A 22,673-nucleotide genomic window follows, 5' to 3' on the forward strand; every position below is an offset into this window, starting at 1 on the left:
GTTGAAAATTGAAGAAAATGTTGACTAAAATTGCCAAAAATATAGTGATCTATAGTTTGATACATTATTTTAGTTATTTCAGTCAATTAGATTTTATATTTTCAGTTTTCATTTGTAATTTTTGGAAATGTTATACATTTTGACATACAGTGTATTATACTTATATAACGAGAGTAGGCATTCACTCAAATATACAGCAATCGCTTATTGACTGTTATTTCCACTATTTTTTTAGTCTTTCATAAAATACATAAACTTCTAAAATCAGTATTTTATATTTCTTGAGATTCAAACTGTTAAGTCATAGCGATATGTATTTCAAAATAAATTTATTTTTTATTTATTTTTTGGACCAAAATCATAAAAACTTTGATCACTTTTAGTGAAAAACATGTAAGACATTGAAATACTAGTGTATTACAAATCAAAAGTCGAAATATATATATATATATATATATATATAAAGATGTGTTATATTAAACCAAATCTGAAACCAATTCAATTGCATTGACTTTGCTATCATTGAGATTCCAGTTCAGCGCTCAGACATCTCTCGACATATTTTTCCACAATTTTTATGTTTACTTTGTCTCCAACGACATGACTTTTTTTGCTGTTTTTAAAGAATTTTTTGTTATTATGTTTTTAATATCAAGTTTTTTTACCGATACTAATATTTTTTGGTACAGAATATATGATATATAATACATTTCAACAATAACAACAACAAACCATTATCAGCAACACATTTACAGTACAAGAAAAATATAAGCAAATAATTTTTACTTAAAATTTTTATAAAAGTTGTTTTGTCAAGAATTTATTTTTTATTGCAAATTCTTTAAGGAATTCATATATATTTTATCCATAGGTATAAACTTTTAAAATGTTATTTTTTAAGAGCAAAGAAAACACTTAAACATTGAATTTTATAAATATTTATTCAATTATAGTTAATATTTTTTAAACTGAACTTTGAAGTTTTTTTCATAACTTTTTTTTTAAAAAAGCTAAATATCAAAATCAACAACAAATCTGTTACAAAAATAATAGTTTTGTATTTTAAATACAATAACAAAATACTTATTAAATTTACAAAATTTTAGGAAAAAACAAAGTATTTTAAAATCTTAGGCAAAGTTTTAGTTTAAAAATAAAAAATACAACTTTTATTACTAATTTATTAAACTTTAGGATATTTATAATATTTTAAAGATTTAACATTATTTTTGTTGTCAGTGTTTTCAAACTAAGAAATTAATTATCAGTTGAAAAGATTTTTGCAATTAATATTTTGCTGAGTATTAAAAAAATACTATATTTATATTAATAGCAATAATTATTAATATTTTACATTTTAAGAGTTAATATTAAATGATTTTTTGTTGAAAAAACAATACGTAAAATTAGATTAAAATCTATACTTAATATAACATATTTTGCAATTATTTTATTACTAAAGAATTAATAAAAAACATTTTTCAATTACATGAATAATTGTTCAAAATAACAAAATTATAAAATATAAATATATGATTGTTAATAAAAGTGATATAATTAATATTACAAATTAATCATTAAATAATGTCAAAATTGTTTAGTGAAAGCGTTATTAATAATAACTATTTGTTTGAAAGTTGTATTTCTTGGCTAACAAAGTGTCAATAATAGCCGATTTATGTACGACTCGTTTGAATCTTCATATGAGGCGATCATTGGTATTGATTTGTTGTCTAAAGTGATAACCACTGCCAATAGGACAACAATACTTAAATTGTTGGATACAACCGGTCAGTAAAGGTTTAGTTGTCTCATTCATATCACTGATTTATTGTAACAATTTATATAATAAAAATAGTTTAAAACATTTAGAAATAATATTTAAAGATTTAATATTGTTTTTCCTAAAGAATGTTTCACTCGTATAAAACCAATAGTTTTTTTTGTTATAAATTTTTTAATAGGATTGAATTGATTTGAGATATTTTAGTGAGATTTTGATAATAAAATTTAAATCATTTCTAAATCTATAATAAATAATAATAAATATATATATAAATATATATATAAATAATAAATAATAAATAATGTAATTTAATGTACGTATAACCAATTAAAACTATATTTTTATAAATAAAAAATACTATAATTTATAAAATGTTATAAATATCTTTTAGTTACAAATATGTATTTAAGAAAATATCATAGTTTTCATCGTCCGATCGTTCAAATTGAAAACTGGTTTACGACCGCAGATCTCGTACCGCAGTTTACCATTGCTGACCACAGTTAAGGCATTACCGAAGAATATATAGAAGATATGAGATACTGATTGTAATGATTGTCAATAAGACTTACCTCAATGACAAACCTCAAGTCTATACCAACGATGGTCTGAAAAACTCAACAATTATTGTATTATATATACCTTTTGCTTAGTTATGATATAATATTAAAAGTTATAACTTATATGTAATTATAATTAAGATTATAAACTCATTTACATTATATTTAATCATTACATCGTATTATTAGTTATTTGGTTAATATTATTCTCTATAATTATAATATTAAATATTAATTATGATTGTGTTTAATATGTTAATTAATTAATTGTATTAAATATTATTAAATACTATTAAATACTTTATGTTAACAATACTTATGTATTATATTCAATAAAATTGAGCTATTAATGAGTCTAAACATAAACACATGAATAATATCTACATTAATAGCGTAACATATAATAAGTGCATTGATTTTGAGCTATAATTGCATTCATACGGATGTCTCTCTGAGATCCGGTAAATATGTTGCCATAAACTTAATACCCAGTGGTAAGTGAACCCCGAGAGGGTCACACAGAAATTAAGTGACACCCGGAATGTGTCCTATTAAGCAAACCTTTCATAAATTGCACGTTAAACTGGCTTAAGTGGTATCCATTAAATTGACGTCACCTTATTATCGGATTGTGTTAACGGGACACCACTAGTCTATTAATCCCATTTCAATTTTTTCAATTTTTTCAATTTTTTCAATAATCAATATATTAATTTCTATATAAATTTATTAATATATAAAAAATATTATTTCGTTTAAATATTATTAAATAATTAAACGATAAATATTTTTTTTAATATTAACGTTAACCAGTTGAGAATGCTAGAAAGCATTACCATTCGAACTCCCAATCATAATTAAAAATTAAATTCAGTATGATAAAATAAAATCAACTATAGTCATGTGGGGTATCAAATGATTCATTATTACAAAATAAACTACTATTTTCTACATTTTCCTGAAAAATGAACTTAAAAAAGAAAAAAATTTTAAAAAATAAAAAAAAATCAAATTTTTTATTACTTTTTAGACACCATTTTCTTCAATTTCCTAAAAAATAAACTTTAAAAAATAACAAAAAAATGTGTTGCTGAGCGTGGATTCGAACCTATGTCCTCGTGGGACAGACAGACCGACTTATAGAATGCATATACATATTTCCTTTCAGGTGTGCGTTGCACAAAACATCGTACGCACACTTTCGTACGCTGCGATAAAATATGCATTTCACAACAAGTCGTAAATGCATTTCGCAACTTACGGTTACGACAACCGTAAGTAATGTTATTGTTATAAATGCGCATGTGTACGACTTTTTCACGTCAAACACATTTCACGTACAATAACATTACATATCGTACGCTTAAAATTTACACCTTATAGATGATAGGCGTAAGTATTATTATTAAAATTATTATTAAAATTATTATTAAAATTATTACGACAGAACCAAACATATGACATGTCTTGGTACATAACACTACAAGACCAATCCTCACCATCAAGAAGACATATCCAAGACCGAAGTAATCCATTAGAAGGCTTAAACACCATTGAATGTGTTCAGCGCTTGCGATTGGATCACTCCGGCATTTTGGATATCTGTCGCCTCATCGATGAAGATATAAGGCGCCCGACAAAAAGAAGTAATGCGGTATCAACACTTTTACAAGTTTGTGCCGCATTACGATTTTTTGCACAAGGCGCCTTTTATCGGGTCACCGGAGACACTCTTGACATAAGTACAGCAACTATGTCAAGAGTTGTTCATAGAGTGGCCTGAGCTCTCACTAAAAATGTCCGGAGATATGTACTGTTTCCGGATAGTGAGAGGGAAATCGCTTCAACTAAAGAAGACTTCTATAAGTTGAAGCGATTTCCTAATGTTATTGGCGCTATTGATGGCACGCACGTCGAAATATTAGCGCCGCCACAAAACATTGAAGCTGATAATGTTAACCGAAAATTTCGGCACACAATCAACGTTCAAGCTGTGGCTAACGCACGCTTGGAGTTTATCGACATCGTTGCCAAATATCCTGGACGGACACACGATGCCTTTATATGGCTAAACTCTGGTCTTCGACGGCAACTACAACAACGGCCAAATATTGGTTGGCTCTTAGGCGACTCCGGTTACCCTTTAGAGTCACAATTGATGACCCCACTCTCAGAGCCTCGAACACCCGCTCAAATACGTTACAATACGGCACATATGTCCACATTAACGTAGTTGAGCGGGCGTTCGGTGTTCTGAAAATGAGGTTCAGATGTCTTGACCAGACCGCGGGCAAACTTATGTTTAGCCCAGAGCGCTCATTTTATGTCATTATTGCTTGTTATATTGCATAACATAGCAAGAAGACATAACTGATCAAGACATCGAATCAATATGGATCCGATGTCAACTATGAGACGGCGGCATATAATAATGACCGCCAAGCTCTAAATATTAGAGCTCAGTTAATAATAAATTATTTCACTTAAATATAATTTATATTATTAATATTATTATTGTATTATTATTATTATTATTATTGTATTATTATTATTATTATTGTATTATTATTATTATTATTGTATTATTATTATTATTATTGTATTATTATTATTATTATTATTGTATTATTATTATTATTATTGTATTATTATTATTATTATTGTATTATTATTATTATTATTGTATTATTATTATTTTATTATTTGTATTTTTTAAAAATAAAACTTTTTTATAGATCAAAATGTTTTTATTTATTTTTTTATTATAATATAAATTTAATATTTAATTTGATTAAATTGTTCGGCTTCGGCCGAACAATCAATTCCTTGCGTCTCATATTTCTTGAGACGTAAGGCGATATCTAATCGCCGCAAAGTTACCATCGCCTCTATTGCCTTTAGTTTTCGGCGCTCGATGTTCAACAAATCATCGGCCACTGATACGTCGTCTTCCATTAGGCGACGTTTTAGAGGCAGTTTGAGTGACTTCGGCGTCGCAGATTGTGATTGAGGTGTTTTGAGAGGAGACTTTTGTTGCACCTCAATATCAATTGTTGCGGCAGATGTATCTCCGTCATCAATGATTCCATCAATTAATTGCGGATTCATTGATGATAATAGGAGATCTTCTGCTGCTGACAATGACACATTAAGAGGTGATCCACCACTTGTTGTTTCTCTATGCCTCTTCATTGCCGCCGTTTTTTTCTTAACTTTGGACTTCAAGTCAGAGATTTGTTTTTTGACTAGAGTCCATGTCCTTGTACCCGAGGCTCCAACTGCGTTGACAGACTCGGTCAACTCTCTGTATTTCTTGTTTTACTTCATTATTGATTTGAGGCTACAACTAAAAAGATAAGTTTAATGCTTTTATATTACACTTTAAAAACAATATAAAAAACGAAGCCCTCTAAGGTAAGTAATGTCATATATTGTTTTTAATATATGCACTTACCTTTGCCTCCAATATGTGACGGTGAGTGGTATATCCATTGACCACTGCTGTAATCTCAGCTTCTGTCCAATTCTGGGCTCGTTTATTGATATTAATATCAATTGTGTCCATAATTAAAGCGCTTTTTATTTTGAAAATAACTTTAATATACTCAACACTCATGCGCTATTTTGCGTTTATACAATACGTTTGCGATATAACATTGTTTTTGTGAAATGAAACATATCGTTCTTTACGAACTATCGTAAACGTAGTTACGATAGCGTATATTTACACATTATAGAGAAACGAGGCCCAGGAGTTCGTGAAAATTATATTATGTTTCATAGACTGACAAACATAAGGATAATGTTTATGTGATATATGAATGACAATCACTTGAATGTTGATTACTGATACTTAACAGTAATTTTGTTTAGTTTGACTGTAAATGTTATGTTACAGACATAGACCTAAAATGTTTGTCTCAATTGATTGATTGATATACCGTTTGAATCCATTAATTTGTATGAATAGTCTAAACATCACCAAAACATGATAATTGTTTTAGGGTTTGATTTAACATTAGTTGAATAAGTATTTATATTTAAGTAAATATCAAAACATGTCTTCACTTATAAATTAAAGTAAAGTAAAAAAAGTAACAAAATTTTAAATTTATTTATTTTTTTAAATTTTAGTTTAGTTATTCACATTGAGTATATTAAATTATAATAAATTGCATAATTAATTTTAATTGTTTAATTATTCACAAATTATGTAATCGACTGTATTTGTTAATAAATAATTAACAAGATAATTTTTAATTTTATACTGTATTTAATAATCTTAATTAAAATCTAGATTACGTTAATATTATTTATATCTAACTTACTTATTTACTTAATGTAAATTACATTATATAATCGGCATTTATAAAGTTGAATATACTGTATTTAGTTAAATCTATATTTGTTGATTTCATAATTAGAGAAAAATAGTTAATTTAAAAATGTGTGAATTAGACTACTATTATAATTATGAATTAATATTGTATAATTAAACTTAATTCAATTTATTAATTTAATTTTTTCAATGTTAAGGTATATACATTATTGTAATTTAAAATTTGAGTGTCAATATAATATAATAATGTATAATATATTAATACAGTAATGTTTTGTAGCAGTAATAAATATTTAGCTATAATTAACGACAGTAGAAATATATAAATATTATAAAATTATAAAAATAATGATAGATTTAGCCAAACAGTAATGAATTTGAAAGCAAGCAATCAATCTTATGACTGAATTATAACAATCAAACATAAAAAGGAAAACAAACATTGAATACATTGAAATGTAGAGTTACTCCTGGGATGGACTCAATCGATACCAAACAACATAAAAGATATAACAAAAAATCAAAAGAAAAGAAAGTTAAGTAAAAAAAGGTTACAAAAAAAGAGTAACGAATAAGAAAACATTAATGCAATTCACTAACTATTGCCTCTTAATGTTAAATATATAAACTTTTTATATTATAAACTAATAGAATAAAGAAAAATTGCTAATGAAATGCATGACTTGAGAAAGAGAGCACTGGTAGCATCAATAGCAGCACTGGTAGCATCAATTGTATTGACAATACTATGGTTGTACTGCTGTAGCAATAAAATATTAGTACCGTTCCCTCTATTATTATACTTTAGGTCTCATCTCTCAAGTCTGAAAACAATTGCCTTTTAGTGATTCATCTCTCAAGAGTTTTACTGATTAAAAGCTTTACTCTAATAAAAGTATCCAAAGATACCAATGGATAACAATTGTGTGCAATGAATGAGATCGAGTTGTGATGAATTCAAACAAAATGCTGATTATTTCACAAACATTAGTTACCTTTTATATTATATTAATACAGTTTAATACAATCATATTATTAGCCATATCTCATAAATTCACTGTTTTTCTAAATAAAAGAGTATGATTTTTCTATCTATACATTATATTCTACTATATTTGAGTTGTTATATAATTTGATTATAAGTTTAAATAAATAACAGTATTTATAAGTTGAAAAATTATATCAATTAAGTAAACTAATAACAATTTTTGGCTATTATTTTTTTGTATAAAATAGATAAAAATCATTAATACAGTAGTTTTACTAAAGTTATTACATATAATATATAAACTGTATTATATAGTATAGTTGATAATAATATATGATAGTATTATTTATTCACTACTAGTTTCTCATTACAACATTTAGACATTAAATAAAAGTCAGAAGTTTTCTACTAATTCATTATTGGACTGCAAATAAAATAATGGATTGTTTTGGACCACAAAAAAGCAAACGAGAAAATTGCAGATTTGATCAAACATTAAGAGAAAAACTACAGTAAATTATCGTTGTTTAGGAACTGTTTGCTTAATATTATCATTTGATTCATCATTTCTATTCAATTTCTTGTAACACAATTACCTTAACTTTCAGTAAAAGCAATTATTTTTAGTAAAAATTAATTTTATTTAGATTAATGTATTAGAAAATTAAATAATATTATCACTTGTAATATTAATAAATACTTTTCAGTATAAATCTTAGATGATTATCAATTATTAAATGTAAACTTAATCATTAGTTATAAACATAATTCATGTGTTTTATCATATTATTTAATCTTTTAATTACTTTTAATAATACAATCAATTTATGAAACATTTATTGTTTTGTGTGAAGCAAACAAAAAAAATGGTATACAGTTGTTGCTGTTATTGTTATAAGTGTTGGCACTTATAAGTAATTTAGTTGTTGTCACAAAACAAACTAAACTCAATAAATCAAAGCTTACTATAAGATTACATGATATGAGTGTTGAATAGAGTGGAAAAACAGCGGCAAAAGTGGTAAAAATCAAAACAAATCTCTCGATCACTGTCTTAGTAAATGTATGGCTAAGTGTATAGCATGTTGTCGTTAGTGTTAGTGATTGTGATGCTTATGGAGCTCATGGATGGTATTCAACATTATATCCATAAGTTAAGAATATCTATAATATAATATATTGTAGACTATAAACAATGCAAACATATTTTTATGAATTATCATAAAACAAAAGCTTTTAGTAAAATTACTACTAATTTTATATACATTAAGAAAAAAACGAACCATTCATTAAAATTATTATATCAAATATTTTTATTTTATTGCATTATATAAAAGATTATTAAAATAGTGTCAACAAAAATCATTAAATAGTTTAAATTGTCATATAATATATATATATATATATTTAATTATCAAATAGTTTTTTATTTAATCCTTTGATTTTAAATAGTGTGAAATTTAAACCAAAGAGGCGTAAGTTGTTTTGGAGTAATAGTCTCGGGTTCGAGCCCTGAACATAACGACTCTTGTGATTTCTTATGATTAAATAATTGAATTGTTAATAATTTAATACTAAACTAATTTATGTAAAACCTATATATTAATTATAATAAATCTAACTTTGACTCAAGATTGAACAAACCATTTAACTTAATCACTTAATCAAACAATCAAATGTTTTCAACCAAAAATAATAACAATATTTTTAAATACAGATATTAAATATAAATTATATTTATTATAAAATAAATTAATCTAAAATTATCGACTGAATTGTATCAATAAATCCATGCATTGTTACGATTTGAAAACATTTGACAATTTTAAATCAAAGACAATAAATATGACCAAAAATTTTGGGATTATTTTTTTTGTCTCAACTAAAGACATAAAATTACATTTTAATACTTTCTGTAAAGTTTCAGTATTTTTAATACTTTAACGTATTATTCAATAGAAAAATTATTTCTCTTTTAAAAAATATAATTTTTCTCTTTTTGTTTGGCATTAAATTTGCTGATCTTTTGATATAAAATTAAGACTTTAAATAATGTTTTTAAGTAAAAAAAGACTTTCTTTACTACTACTACTATATATATATATATATATCAAACAAAAGCTCCAAATATATTGCATTTCTTTAGTGGTGTTATACGTGTCACAACATTTGTCTTTTGATATATTAAAAGATAAAACTGAAAAATAAAACTTTTTCTACATTTGTCAGCAAAAAAATGAGTGCAGATATTTTCTTGAATCACATTTTATTATTATATTTAAGATAATATTTATGCTATTTATTAGAAAATTGATTAAGTGTTTATAAAATAAAAATATTCTAATGATTTAATTTAGAAATATCGATATAAAAAATAAATAAATAAACATTTATTTATCAATTTGTGATGAAAATAGAGAAAATTTCATCATTTCATACAATATATGTTTGTGTGGTCAGTGTTAGAGTTAAGAAAAATCAGGAAAACTTTTTAAAGTAACCAAACCTGGAAACTAAAACCTAAACTATAATTTAATTGTTAAAACCCAAATCTAACCGTTACATACTTTAATCAGTGTAACACTAATTACTGTACAATATATTGAATATTATAAAATTAAACTTAACCAATTAATTACACTCTATATGTTACCTACAAACTATATAACAAACTATTAATAATATTTAATAATTATTCAACATAGGTATAGAAAATATTGCACAATATAAAAATTATTATTACTAACAAATAAATTAATAAGTAATCAAATAATTAAAATTATTTATTATATTATTACTGTTATTATAAATTAATCTATTAAATAGCTTCAAATACTGTTTATTTGGTGATTAATGATAACCTAATTAAACGAAAACATTGATTATACAGTAGTATTGAATATAAGGCTAAAGTATAAAAGTAACAATTAGTGATTCATCTAATAGTTATTCACATTAATATAGAAAAACAATAACTTCTAGTCATTTAAAAATTGCTAATTTTATATATAAATATTATTTTATATCACACCTGTATTACTATACAGTATTACCCGCTATTAAAACAATATAAATGTATTACAAATACCCCCTCATTTTATTATCCCTACTCCCTGAAAATTCCCAAGGAATCAATTTCCATGTGCCTATTGAACCAATAGAACCCCTATTGAAACAAATTTGATATCAAACTGGATATTGAGTGGTATTGTTAAATAATATAATCAATTTTTAAATATTTCACTGAAATTTTATGCAAAATATTAAGTTTTAGTATTATTTTTTTGTTATAATATAAAATTATTTTCCTGAAAAATTGGAGGAATTTATTAGGGAACTCTGGGAATTCTATCCCTTGGGAAGTTACCCGAACTCTAGTTAAAGTAAAGTCATTATATTAATACTATATTTATTAATATTATAGGTTATGATATAATGTGAACAGAGTTGCCATCAAATGGACATTTAACCAAAAATAAGTGATAATATTAAAACATTATATAAATAATAAATATGTGATATTTTGTATATTTGTTAACTTTGAGTACATTATATAATATAATTAACTCAAATAAGTAGTCAATTAATTATTTATTGTTTGGGTATAATCTTTACGACAACTGATAAGTCCTAATCATAATAAATATGTATAACCTATGGATAACTTATAGGCCATCACTTGATAGCTGTTAACTGAGACATCATTTGTTGTGTCGTCTACTGTATGACAATATATACTGTAATAACACATGACTTGAATGTATTAATAGTTTTACATTACTTTTTGAATACAAATAATAGTATTTTTGATATTTATTCAAAACTTATTCAGTATTTAAAAGGTATGACTCATTGGTTTTGTCTATTGATATGATATTTATATATATCTATTGTGTTGTCTATTATTGTGACTTTAGTTAAGTGTTTGGCATTTGTTTATTAAGTAATAGACTGAGTGTCGACACAATTGAGTGATGAATGAAAGTGACAGACAAAACATTGAGGACAACATCGATGTCCTCACAGACCTATTGGATCTCAACTCAAACCTATTGAATCAATTGATAAACAAAAACATATTCACTCAATACATGATCAATGATATCATGGTTTGTATGACTTTATTACTAATTACTAATATTAATGAATCCAATCATTGATGACCAATGTTATCAATATATGATATATTAATTAATAGTTATTATATTGCAATATATAGTTGTATTAACAATATTTTAATGATAATTAATACTAAAATTTGATAATAATTGTCATAAATGTTAAGTCATTGCTTAAGAGTCAGTGACCGTTGAGATGATTGTCGCCTATAAATGAAGTGCTATTCAAGTGACGATTGCATCATCTCTTAGACATTAATGTTATAACAATTTATATGTAAAGCAATGTTGAAGTTTAATGACTATTAAATACATTGTTTTATTATTACTAGTGATCACTAATAAAACTTTGAAATATTTAATCAATTACTGTATAATAATTTGTATATTCAGTAAATACATTGACAACATAGGTTACCATAGCTTTTATATCATAGATAATAACATTTGACTAATTAATCAAACTTTAAAAGTAAACTTAATATTAATAGTTAACTAAATAGTCAATTAATGACAAATATGACATTGATTTTTTTGGTTAATTAAATAATCCATGAAATTAGTAAAATTGATGACATATTACAAATAAACAAATAGTTAATGAATAAAACAACTATTTTATGATAAGATAATATTGTTAGGCATTAATAATAACTAATAGACTATTTAAACACACGATTATTGATATCACAAAACCAGTTGTTTTTAATCACTGTTTTTTGATGACTTAAATCTATAGCGAGTTGAGAGCGAAAGTGATCGCAAAAAGAGGTTTTTAATGGATTTGTGTCGTCGCGGACCTGAAGCTTGCGATACGTTTGTTGAAGTACTGTATGGCGTGGATCAGATGGATGTGGCAAAAAAACTCAGACCTAACTCTTTCAAAACAGCCCTAACACAGGATGAGGTGATCGAGAATATAACATCTTCTCCGGCAGAATCGGCATCAACTCTTGGATTTACAAATTTAGGACTCAATGATGGCAGTGGTGGTGACCCTTCAGCCACTGATGGACTCATTGAACACAATGAATACCTGTCAACAGTGCAGAAGTGTAAAAAGCCAATGATTGGCAAAAACATATATCCAATGAATCGCAATCCACGAGGATTTTGTATTATTTTTAATTTCGATAAATTCGTTAATTATCCCCAAAGACTGGGCTCTGAAACGGAAACGAAACGTTTGAATGATGTTTTCAGTCAACTTCAGTTCAAAGTCATTGTCGAGACTAACCTTACGAGAGAAAGAATGCAAGAAAAACTTCACGAGTTGTCACGTAATGCTGATCTAAGAGATCACGACTCTCTTGTCATTGTTATTCTGTCACACGGACAGAGCGGGTTTGTCATCAGTAAGTCATCACTAAATTATATTTTATTAATGTTTATAATTACCGGTAAATTATAATTATTTAACTATTATGATAATAGCATCCGATGGATATGGGTTTCAATTTGAGTCCATTATAGAGACGTTCAACAATGAAAAATGTCCGCAACTAATAAATAAACCGAAACTTTTCTTTTTTAACTGTTGTCGCGGAGGTATTCAATGCTTTAAGGATTTCAATTCATTAAATTGTATTAAATTTTTTATAATCAGATAATCACGACTCTGGACCAAAGCATGTATTTGAAGGCATGGAAGCGGCCGTCAGTGATGCCAAACCATTTACTTCCACTAAAGTTCCACTCAATGGAGATATTATGATCTGCTATTCAACTATTGATGGTATACTAATGATAAATGTATGAAAATAATTGCTAATAATTGTATGCTATGAATAGGTTTTGTGTCTTGGAGGAATGAAGGTACTGGATCATGGTTTGGAACAGCTCTAAGTCAAGCACTCATGAAATATGCCCATTCCTTTGATTTACATCAAATACTTACAATGGTTTGCTTTTATCATTAACGCTAATTATATAAAGTAATATTTTTTTCAATTACCGAAAGGCATCGGAGTTTATCGACAATAAGATTACAGAGAACGGAGAGAAACAAGTGATGGAACACATATCAAGAGGTTGGAAGAAATTGTTTTACTTTAATCCGGGCTATACTTGCCATTCAAACGACAACTCAATTCATTGATTGCATCCATAATCTAATCAAATGTCTTATTTGACAATTTTATTAATAGTTTGCTCAAACAATAATGTATTTATACTGTCATTAGTTCATTATTTTTATCAAATATTCAAAACCTTAAGTGCCATTACCGTACTTACTATATATTCCATAATTTAAACAGTGATATCAACAAAATCATTAAGTGATAGCCATATATTTTTACTAAACGCTACAAATTGTTTTATATCAAATTTCGCAAAAAAATAGTTTATATTTGTTAAGTTTTAAATATTGCCATATTTTGTCTAAAACTTGCATTAAATTATAATAATTTGTTAATGAGATTATTTATCAGGAATTTTTCAACAAAATATTCTTAAAATTTATATAAATGATATATACAAACATTTTTTAATTAATTTTTGCAGTTATGAGTATTTTTTATTGATTTATATTTGATTTCCATAAATAAAACTCTTTAAAGTTCATCTCTAATATCTTGTAATATATTTGGCACGTCTTTCAATATATTGACAATTAATTGATTTGGTATATCTTTGTATTGTTTAAATATAATATCAAAACTGGGAATAAAATCAGTGAATTTACTCGAAAAGACTGCTTTCTTAAAGTGAATCAATTGAGTGGTTCGGTCCCAATCGGCAACAACCGAGATATCCATCAGCGGATGACTGGCGTTCATAGTTTCCGAGCCTTTATTTTTACCGAAATTAAATATTTGTCTTAACTGTGTGTTTGCCATCTGCCAGACTTGAGATGACATACTTATATTGATTGCCATTTGAGACGAATCGGTTTGCGGGTCACACACTTCGGTGACATTTGACGAGAAGTATAGCAATGATTCGGGAGATGTGGTCAGATTGTGGTGTAATGTTATCTCTGGACAAGTGGTCCGCTTGAATAAAGTGCACTCATATGTGGCGCTCATGTTATTGATATTGTCTTTAAGTGATATATTAGTCAAAACAAGTGTCTCGGTATCCGATTGTCTGGTAATTGATACATGACTTCTGGTGTTTAGATGAGGCAATGTATTACTCGATAAACTTATGTCAAACTTTTTATCCATAGATTGGTCACTAGTTATGACTTTTACATCACCCGATAATTGCAATTCAATGGGTTTATCAACTTTTATGTTAATCTTGTAATTATCATCACTTAGACTGATATTACTTTCAGTACTGATATTAAGTGAAGGAATCAATAGATTTGCAAAATACTGGCCAAAAGAGTCATCCCTTTCATAGACATTAAAGGATATAATAGGTGTGTCCTTACAATCAGTAATAGTAATGAAGAAATAAGTGATAATAATAATAATACTTATTATTGAAAACAAATGTTTAATCATTTTTGACAACTTTTTTGACATAAATATCAAAATATAATGTATTTATGATATGTATTGTTATACTGTATGAAAGCACATGCAATGTATTGCATAATGTTTTGCATATTTTTATTAATAATACCAAATCTAATACTTTTGAGGGACTTTCACTATATTATCAATTATTTGTTTATAAATTATTGTTAATAAAACAAATTGAAATATTTGACATAAACTTTAATGATTTACAATATTATTATTATATGATTAACAGTAATACACACAATATTTATTGATTATTTCAAATATGCAATAAGTTTTACAATTGAATTAAATATAAATTAGTGATCAAAAGTGTCGAAATGTTTGAATACATTGAATGATTTAATTATGAAAGTAATCCCTAAAAGACAACAATGTTGTCATCAAATGTATTGAATCGGTCTTTGAATGTCTTGATTGGCGATAAATATCATACCATTAATGGTCTTAAGGTTTGTTTGTCAACAATTGATGGTTAAAGTCATTGATTTGTCAATTGATTTCATTGATAGCTCACTACAAGTGTATGTCGTTATAAAAGTAGACCATTTGGTGACAATCACTTAAAATTGTTGGCCTTAAGACACAACTATTTAATGAAATATTTTAGCAGAGATTTGTCTTCACAAGAAGACAAACTAAAAAGTAGTGATGTGTTGAATAAGACATTACCGACTAAACAGACGTCTGTAGCTTACAATCTAAATGACAGCCAGAAATCAGATGATCAGAGCTCAGGATTGGTTGGTATTCAGCGGTGGAAAACTGGATCACATCAGGAAGTTAAGCAATGGATCACTATTTATCAGTTCCCATACATCTATCAGTTGAGATCATATCAAAGAGTAAAGTTATGGATGAGTGTATTGAGTGTAATATTAGTTCCGACAACTTATGTCTTTTACGCCATTGATTTGATACCATTAGACGCTTGCAATACATACACAATTATGGGCTTCTTCTCGGTGTCGATGCTGTATGTCATCGGATATATGTTTCGCCATTTTGTTGGTCGTATATATATCTCAAATGATAATCAATTGGTACGATTGGGTCACTTGACATTCTTCGGCAATCGAAAAGACATTGAAATCCAATTGTCAGATGTGGTGCCACTCATTGATAGTAACAACCAATTAGACGACTGGTTTTGTCGTATTGAACAATATAGTTGTAATAATCAATGGTTTATATCATTAAAATTTGGAGGAATTAAAGATCAACACAACTTTGACAAAGTTTTCGGTAAAAAGTAGCGTAAAAATCATTAAAAAGATTTATTAGTCATTTGTTTTTAATTATTTTATTTTAATATTCAACAATTAGTACTGTAATTAAAAAATTATAAATTTTCATCAATTTAAATATTAAATTAAAGTACTGTAATATTAAAATAAAATTATTATTGTTATTATACAGTAAATATACCGTAATTCTAATAATGAATTACTTTTGAATTATATATTTACAAACAATTTAATGATCAAATTTACTATCAATTGTGTTTCGCTAATCATTTATTAAACTTTCAATATTTCAAATAAAATTAATATAATTTTCAATATATTTACAAAAACTATAAATACATAATGCGTTTGTCTTTTGCATGAAAATTAAATCTTAATAAATATTTAATAAAAACTATTATTATATTATATTATATTATATTTTTGAAAAGTTATTTATTATTGCGAGTAAATATTATTAATTTTAATTAATTTAATTATTAAATCTAATCATTTATTAATATATTAATTATTTATTGATAACTATTTCAAATGAAGCGCTAAACAAGTATTGAATGCAATAAACAATAGATGTCTGCATTGAAGTCATTAGTTATTTCAATGCAAACAAACACCAAATGTTTTGTTAATTTGTTTATAAAAATAGTATTGAAATAAATATCAATTGATTTAATAATAATTGGTTTCAATTAACTATAAGATGTACGACAAAGAAGTGGAGCCCTTCTCTAATCCATTGGCGCCGCCGTCACAGCAAGTGATGGACAGAAAAGAGGCCTTTAAAGAGCCGACGCCAATGAGTGACAGTCATCCGCTGACCAACGCTGACTTCCGTAAACTAATGATGACACCGAGGGCTACAATGACCTCAGGAAGTGGTAGTATTGGAAGTGCTTCGGTTAGAGAGTCAGTGCGCGGACAAAGACCATCGCTTAAAGCGGAAGCCAATGAAAACAGAAAGAAGAAAAAGAAGTTTTACGCGACTCTTAAGCGACAAGAAGAAGACACACTTTCCGATTTGGCCAAAAGATATCGGGACAGAGCACGGGAGCGCAGGGATGACTCTAATCCAGATTATAATCAGGACAACGAGTCTATGGCCACAACTGCTGCCTATAGAGCCGTAGCGCCTGACCTTAAGTCGGGACTGGACGCAGCCGAGAGACGCAAACAAGTGATACAGGAGTCGAAGTTCTTGGGAGGAGATATGGAACACACACATCTGGTCAAGGGATTAGATTATGCACTTCTTCATAAAGTTAAGGCTGAAATCAATAATAAAGAAAAGGATGAAAAAGACACACAAAAAGAAAGACAACTCATCGATGAAGAAGAAGAGGAAGAAGAAGAAGAAAAACCAAAGAGCGATAAAAATAATAAAAAGACGAATTCTTTGGTGACCGACAAACCATTACAAGCGGACGATCCAAATGCGGTTAAGTCGAGTCTCGCCAAGAATATAGTGAATGTATTAATTAACAGACAATTACCAGAAAGAAATGAACTGTTTCTCGCAGGAAGAATGGCTTATGTCGTAGATCTCGGTATGTCTTTTGATATTATTTGTCGTTTTATGTTTTATTAAAATTTCAATTACCGGTAATTTCATTATTTTAGAGGAAGAATTTGCCGAAAGTGATATCCCGACGACTTTAATCCGTAGTAAAGCCGATTGTCCTAACATTGAATCGATGACCACATTAAGCACTAATGACATTGTGTTAAACAAATTAACACAAATATTATCATATTTAAGACAAGGAGGTGTTAACAAAAAGACTAAAAAAATTAAAGAGAAAAATTCACTTATTAGTGATGATAATGATAAAAGTGATAACAAAACAAAACAAATTAAAGATTCAAAAGGTGACAGTATTTATGAGGACATTGAAGACTATGTACCGGATCTCAAAAGACGGGAGTCTAAAAATGATCGCGAAAGGGATAGGGATTATAGAGATCATAAGGTTCGTGACTATAGGAACAGGGAAAGGGAACGGGAAAGGGATCGATCTAATCGTGATAAACGTTCGCGAAATTACTTTGATAAAAGTGGTCGCCAAGAGAATGACTCACGAAAACCTGAAACAAGAGATGCCAGAAATATTGTATTGTCTGGTATTACGGGCACCGGTAGTAATAATATATCAAATATTCAAATAAGAAATAAATCATCGAATAGATTGGATAATGATGTGCCCGATAGTTATGCCGAGTGCTATCCGGGTGCTCCAGAGAATGACGACGCCATACTTGATAGTGACGATGAAGTCGACTACTCTAAGATGGATTTAGGTAACAAAAAGGGTGTCGTTGGCCGTTGGGATTTCGATACGGCCGAAGAGTATGGCGATTATATGAGCAATAAGGAGGCGCTACCGAAGGCTGCCTTTCAATACGGCCTGAAAATGGCCGACGGAAGGAAAACCCGACGCGTGACCGGCAAGAAGGAGGAACGGGTCAAACTGGATCGTGACCTCCAAAAGATTAACGCTATTCTCGCCCGACGTAAGGCTACAACAGGAGAATCGTTTGGCGCGACACCAGTGGAGCCAAAGAAACAGAAAACACATTGAAATTATGTAATGGATTATCGATTGGTTTTTATACTCAAAGAAGCGCTCATTTATTAAACCAATGGTTTCAATGAATACTTATGTGACACTCAATGGCACTTCATTTTAGGACCGATGAATCACATCTATGTATAATTAATAATAAACGTTATATTATTAATATTTATAAATTAATTTATAATAAATCATTTATTAAGAGGTGTCACTTAAGATGATTGTCATATTATATTCACTTAGATCCACATAAAACATATACCGTTTTTAACCACTTAATTAGACATATCAATTTTAAAAATTATTTAAAAGTATCAAAAAGGTATGGAACTAATTACCACTAAACCTGCCATACAGTGGCAGATAATGCGATAACTAAAATAATCGAATGGCAGTAAATGTGATAACTGGTATCTACACTATTATAAGTGTTTTAAATATCTAAATTTAGTTATAATTAATTAAATAAATGATCGATCGATAAATAAATAAATAATTTCATATCCTAAGATCGATCTATAATTAATAAATGATCGATCAATACTAATTTAATGTAAATCTAATGTAAAATAATCAAATAAATAATTAATTTATTTTTATTTACCCGAAAAATAATTTTTAATACATTTATAATGAAATAAATATCAAAATAAACAATTTAAGAAATGGAAATATAATTATAATTAATAGTTAGGATCATTAAAGTTAAATAAAATACAAGAAGTTTTCAAATCGATGGTAGCTTTGTCTGCCTCATAGAAGGTGTATACATCGGGTCACGCAGTCTTCACTAAATTCTTATAAATAGGTCGGACAACACCGGCACTGATCATATCCTCGGCGGTGCGAAACGCAGTCTTATTTGCCAAACGATTATTCTTGAAATTGATGACATAAGTCCATTGCAGAGATGGCTAAATAGATCGATCTCTTCATGTTATCGTTGGCTTCGGTGAACGCAAACTGTATGCCGTAATGCATAAGATATGGCCAATAATTGGGTGCTTTTGTGGTCATTATAATATTGCTGTATAAATACAGTATAATAGCATTGCCAGATCCGCCTTTAAATAGTTCTAGATATCGTTGACCCACATATGCGGCAAATTTATTGAATGTCATCCGATTGTTACAATTGTCTCCTCTCTGGATATCTATAAACATATTGTTAGGTAATCGATACCGACGTGAATCACTATATCCATCAAAAAATAGTGTTTTACTATTTTTAATGCCAAACAAAGTATGAGATATAAGACATATCTCATCGTCGGTTACGCCAACAAAAAACGGGTCCAATATCTTATTAATCGATGACATTGTCCAGTAATTTGATCGATCAGATCGATCCATGGTTTGATCGCTCTCTAGATTACCGGTATTGACAGTCTGTTCCAAAGGGTGATTGTCTTTCAAACTCGTGAACTGATTGTTAAGCGAATGACTCAATTGATCCTTCAAGAGTTTAATTTAATATCAAGAATCGGTAGATCGATCAGTACTTCGGAGTTATCCGTCATTACCACGGATTGATCGATCAATTCTTCTGAGTTATCTGTCATTACCACGGATTGATCGATCAATTCTTCTGAGTTATCTGTCATTACCACGGATTGATCGATCAGTACGGAGTTAGCTTTCATTACTATATCATTGATAGGTTGGCCAATAGGTGTGTTAGAGATGACTTTCTTTGAATCATCGGAACCGTCGTATGGTATTGGAGTGATAGTAGTTGTTAATCGTTTCAAACTTTTGGTATTATCAATAGGTTTACCATTACTTTCTTGATTTGATCTCTTTTTTATTGTGAGATCAAGAGGTAAATCATTTGAATATTCAACGCTAATTTGATCACACATTTTATAAAATTTATTACTCAATCATCGGTAATAAAACAAAGAAATTGTTGTTTAATATTAAAGCTTTAAAAAACACATTTTTTATATAACTTCAAAACTTTATTTTACATTGTATTACAGTTTAAATAGTTTTAAATATTTGATCGATCGATCGATCAAAAACACTATGTATGGATCGATCATACATTACAGTACTAAAGGGTGGCATTAATTAAATAATGAGAAAAAATTATGAGTGGCATGAATTTGATACATAATAAAAACTTGTAACATGGCTGGTATTTTGTGCCCCTAAATCTAACAAATTCCAGGGGAACCAATTACCACAAAAGCTGCCACTTATCGCATTATCTGCCATGGAAAGGCGTGTGCGCAACAACGGTAATTAAATGATAAATAATTATATAATTTAATTATAAATAATTGTTGACTCAAATAACATTTTTATTATTTGCTGACAATTTAGTTTCATTAAATTTTTTATTGTTATTTTAGTTTATAAAACATTTTGAATATACTGTAAATTAGTATATAATATAAATTTGTTGGAAGTAATCAATGACTTAAAACGAAAAAAAGTGATTTACTTTTAATTCAATAATAGGATGTGATTCCCATTAATGTTTCATTTAGTTGTAAATCAATCTATCTTTCTTTACTATATATAAAGTAATATAATCTATTTTATATACAGAATTACATTATTATTAGTATATATAATATATATATATATATAAACATACATGAAATAATAAATAGGATATATTTATTGGCAAATATTGTATAAAACCTTTTGAAAGTTAGTTATATTTATTAAATAAAAATTTATTGAAGAGATAGTGTATTGCTTTTTGGTGTTAAACTAATTTTGACAGTCAGAGCAAAGTAATTGACTCGAGTAGTGACCAATTAAAGTACAAAGTTATAAGTTATAACATAGTCTTAACTATTATTACATGAAATATTCTGTATATTTATATATATTGTATACATTACTAACTTCTATCAAATACTGTATATTATAATGTTATAAATATCTCTTATATTTATTGTTCATATAAAAAAATTTTAGTATATGCAACATATCGACCCATTTCTTTCTCAACTTTATATAACACTGTGAAAATAAAATGTATTTATTTTTGTTGTCGATTATGAGGACTTAATATTAGTGATGCAGAGAAATAGTCTCTCTCTCTCTCTCTCTCTCTCTCTCTCTCTCTCTCTCTCTCTCACTCACTCACTCACTCACTCACTCACAAAATAGCTTTCACTTTGCTGTTGACTTCAAATGCAAACATACTTTACTTCAAAATATATCCGATATTATTGTTTGTTAAAGTATTGCAAATGTTTTCTTCAATTCAATGCAAATGGCAAAATATATACATATTAAACATAATACATAAAACCCTTATATAGTTATATTAAATATATTATTATATATACAGTGTATATGTGTCTAATATTTATACTTTATAGAGGTTTTGATACAATCTTATAGATGTAGAACTCTTTTGAATTAATATCCAAAGTCATCAAAACAGTGGCTTTAGTTTGCATATAATAGAAGAGAGAAGTGGATGAATGCCATCAGCGATGCGGTCATGTCTTCGTATATTTTTTACAGTCATATCTCTAATCATATGAATGTATGAATAGCTATAAAAATGTTTTGTCTTATATTTTTTATTTTATTTAATACATCATTGGATGTCTAGGCATCA

General features: G+C 27.5%; 3 protein-coding genes and 1 pseudogene across 3 annotated transcripts; all 4 read left to right on the forward strand.

Moving 5' to 3' along the window:
* Positions 1-3,808: 3,808 nt before the first annotated feature.
* On the forward strand, positions 3,809-4,579 carry LOC128960309 (putative nuclease HARBI1; annotated as a pseudogene).
* A 6,878-nt stretch (positions 4,580-11,457) lies between these two features.
* LOC128959995 (caspase-3-like) lies at positions 11,458-14,138 on the forward strand. The gene is made up of 7 exons (XM_054306049.1): positions 11,458-11,515; positions 11,591-11,782; positions 12,531-13,146; positions 13,226-13,339; positions 13,398-13,526; positions 13,583-13,692; positions 13,752-14,138. Exons 2-7 carry the CDS (start codon positions 11,648-11,650, stop codon positions 13,887-13,889), a joined length of 1,242 nt encoding a protein of 413 aa, XP_054162024.1. The 5' UTR covers positions 11,458-11,515; positions 11,591-11,647; the 3' UTR covers positions 13,890-14,138.
* Positions 14,139-15,554: 1,416 nt separating this feature from the next.
* LOC128960310 (transmembrane protein 186-like) lies at positions 15,555-16,523 on the forward strand. The gene is made up of 2 exons (XM_054306382.1): positions 15,555-15,719; positions 15,780-16,523. Exons 1-2 carry the CDS (start codon positions 15,642-15,644, stop codon positions 16,521-16,523), a joined length of 822 nt encoding a protein of 273 aa, XP_054162357.1. The 5' UTR covers positions 15,555-15,641.
* Positions 16,524-17,126: 603 nt separating this feature from the next.
* On the forward strand, positions 17,127-19,224 carry LOC128959990 (protein Red-like). Its single transcript, XM_054306043.1, has 2 exons — positions 17,127-18,058; positions 18,132-19,224. The coding sequence occupies exons 1-2, from the start codon at positions 17,215-17,217 to the stop codon at positions 19,088-19,090; spliced, it is 1,803 nt and encodes a 600-aa protein (XP_054162018.1). The 5' UTR covers positions 17,127-17,214; the 3' UTR covers positions 19,091-19,224.
* Positions 19,225-22,673: the final 3,449 nt, after the last annotated feature.

This window comes from Oppia nitens, unplaced genomic scaffold (genome assembly GCF_028296485.1).
Source record: "Oppia nitens isolate AA-2021 unplaced genomic scaffold, nextdenovo-longstitch-racon4-pilon3 scaffold4_pilon_pilon_pilon, whole genome shotgun sequence".
NCBI lineage: Eukaryota > Metazoa > Arthropoda > Arachnida > Sarcoptiformes > Oppiidae > Oppia > Oppia nitens.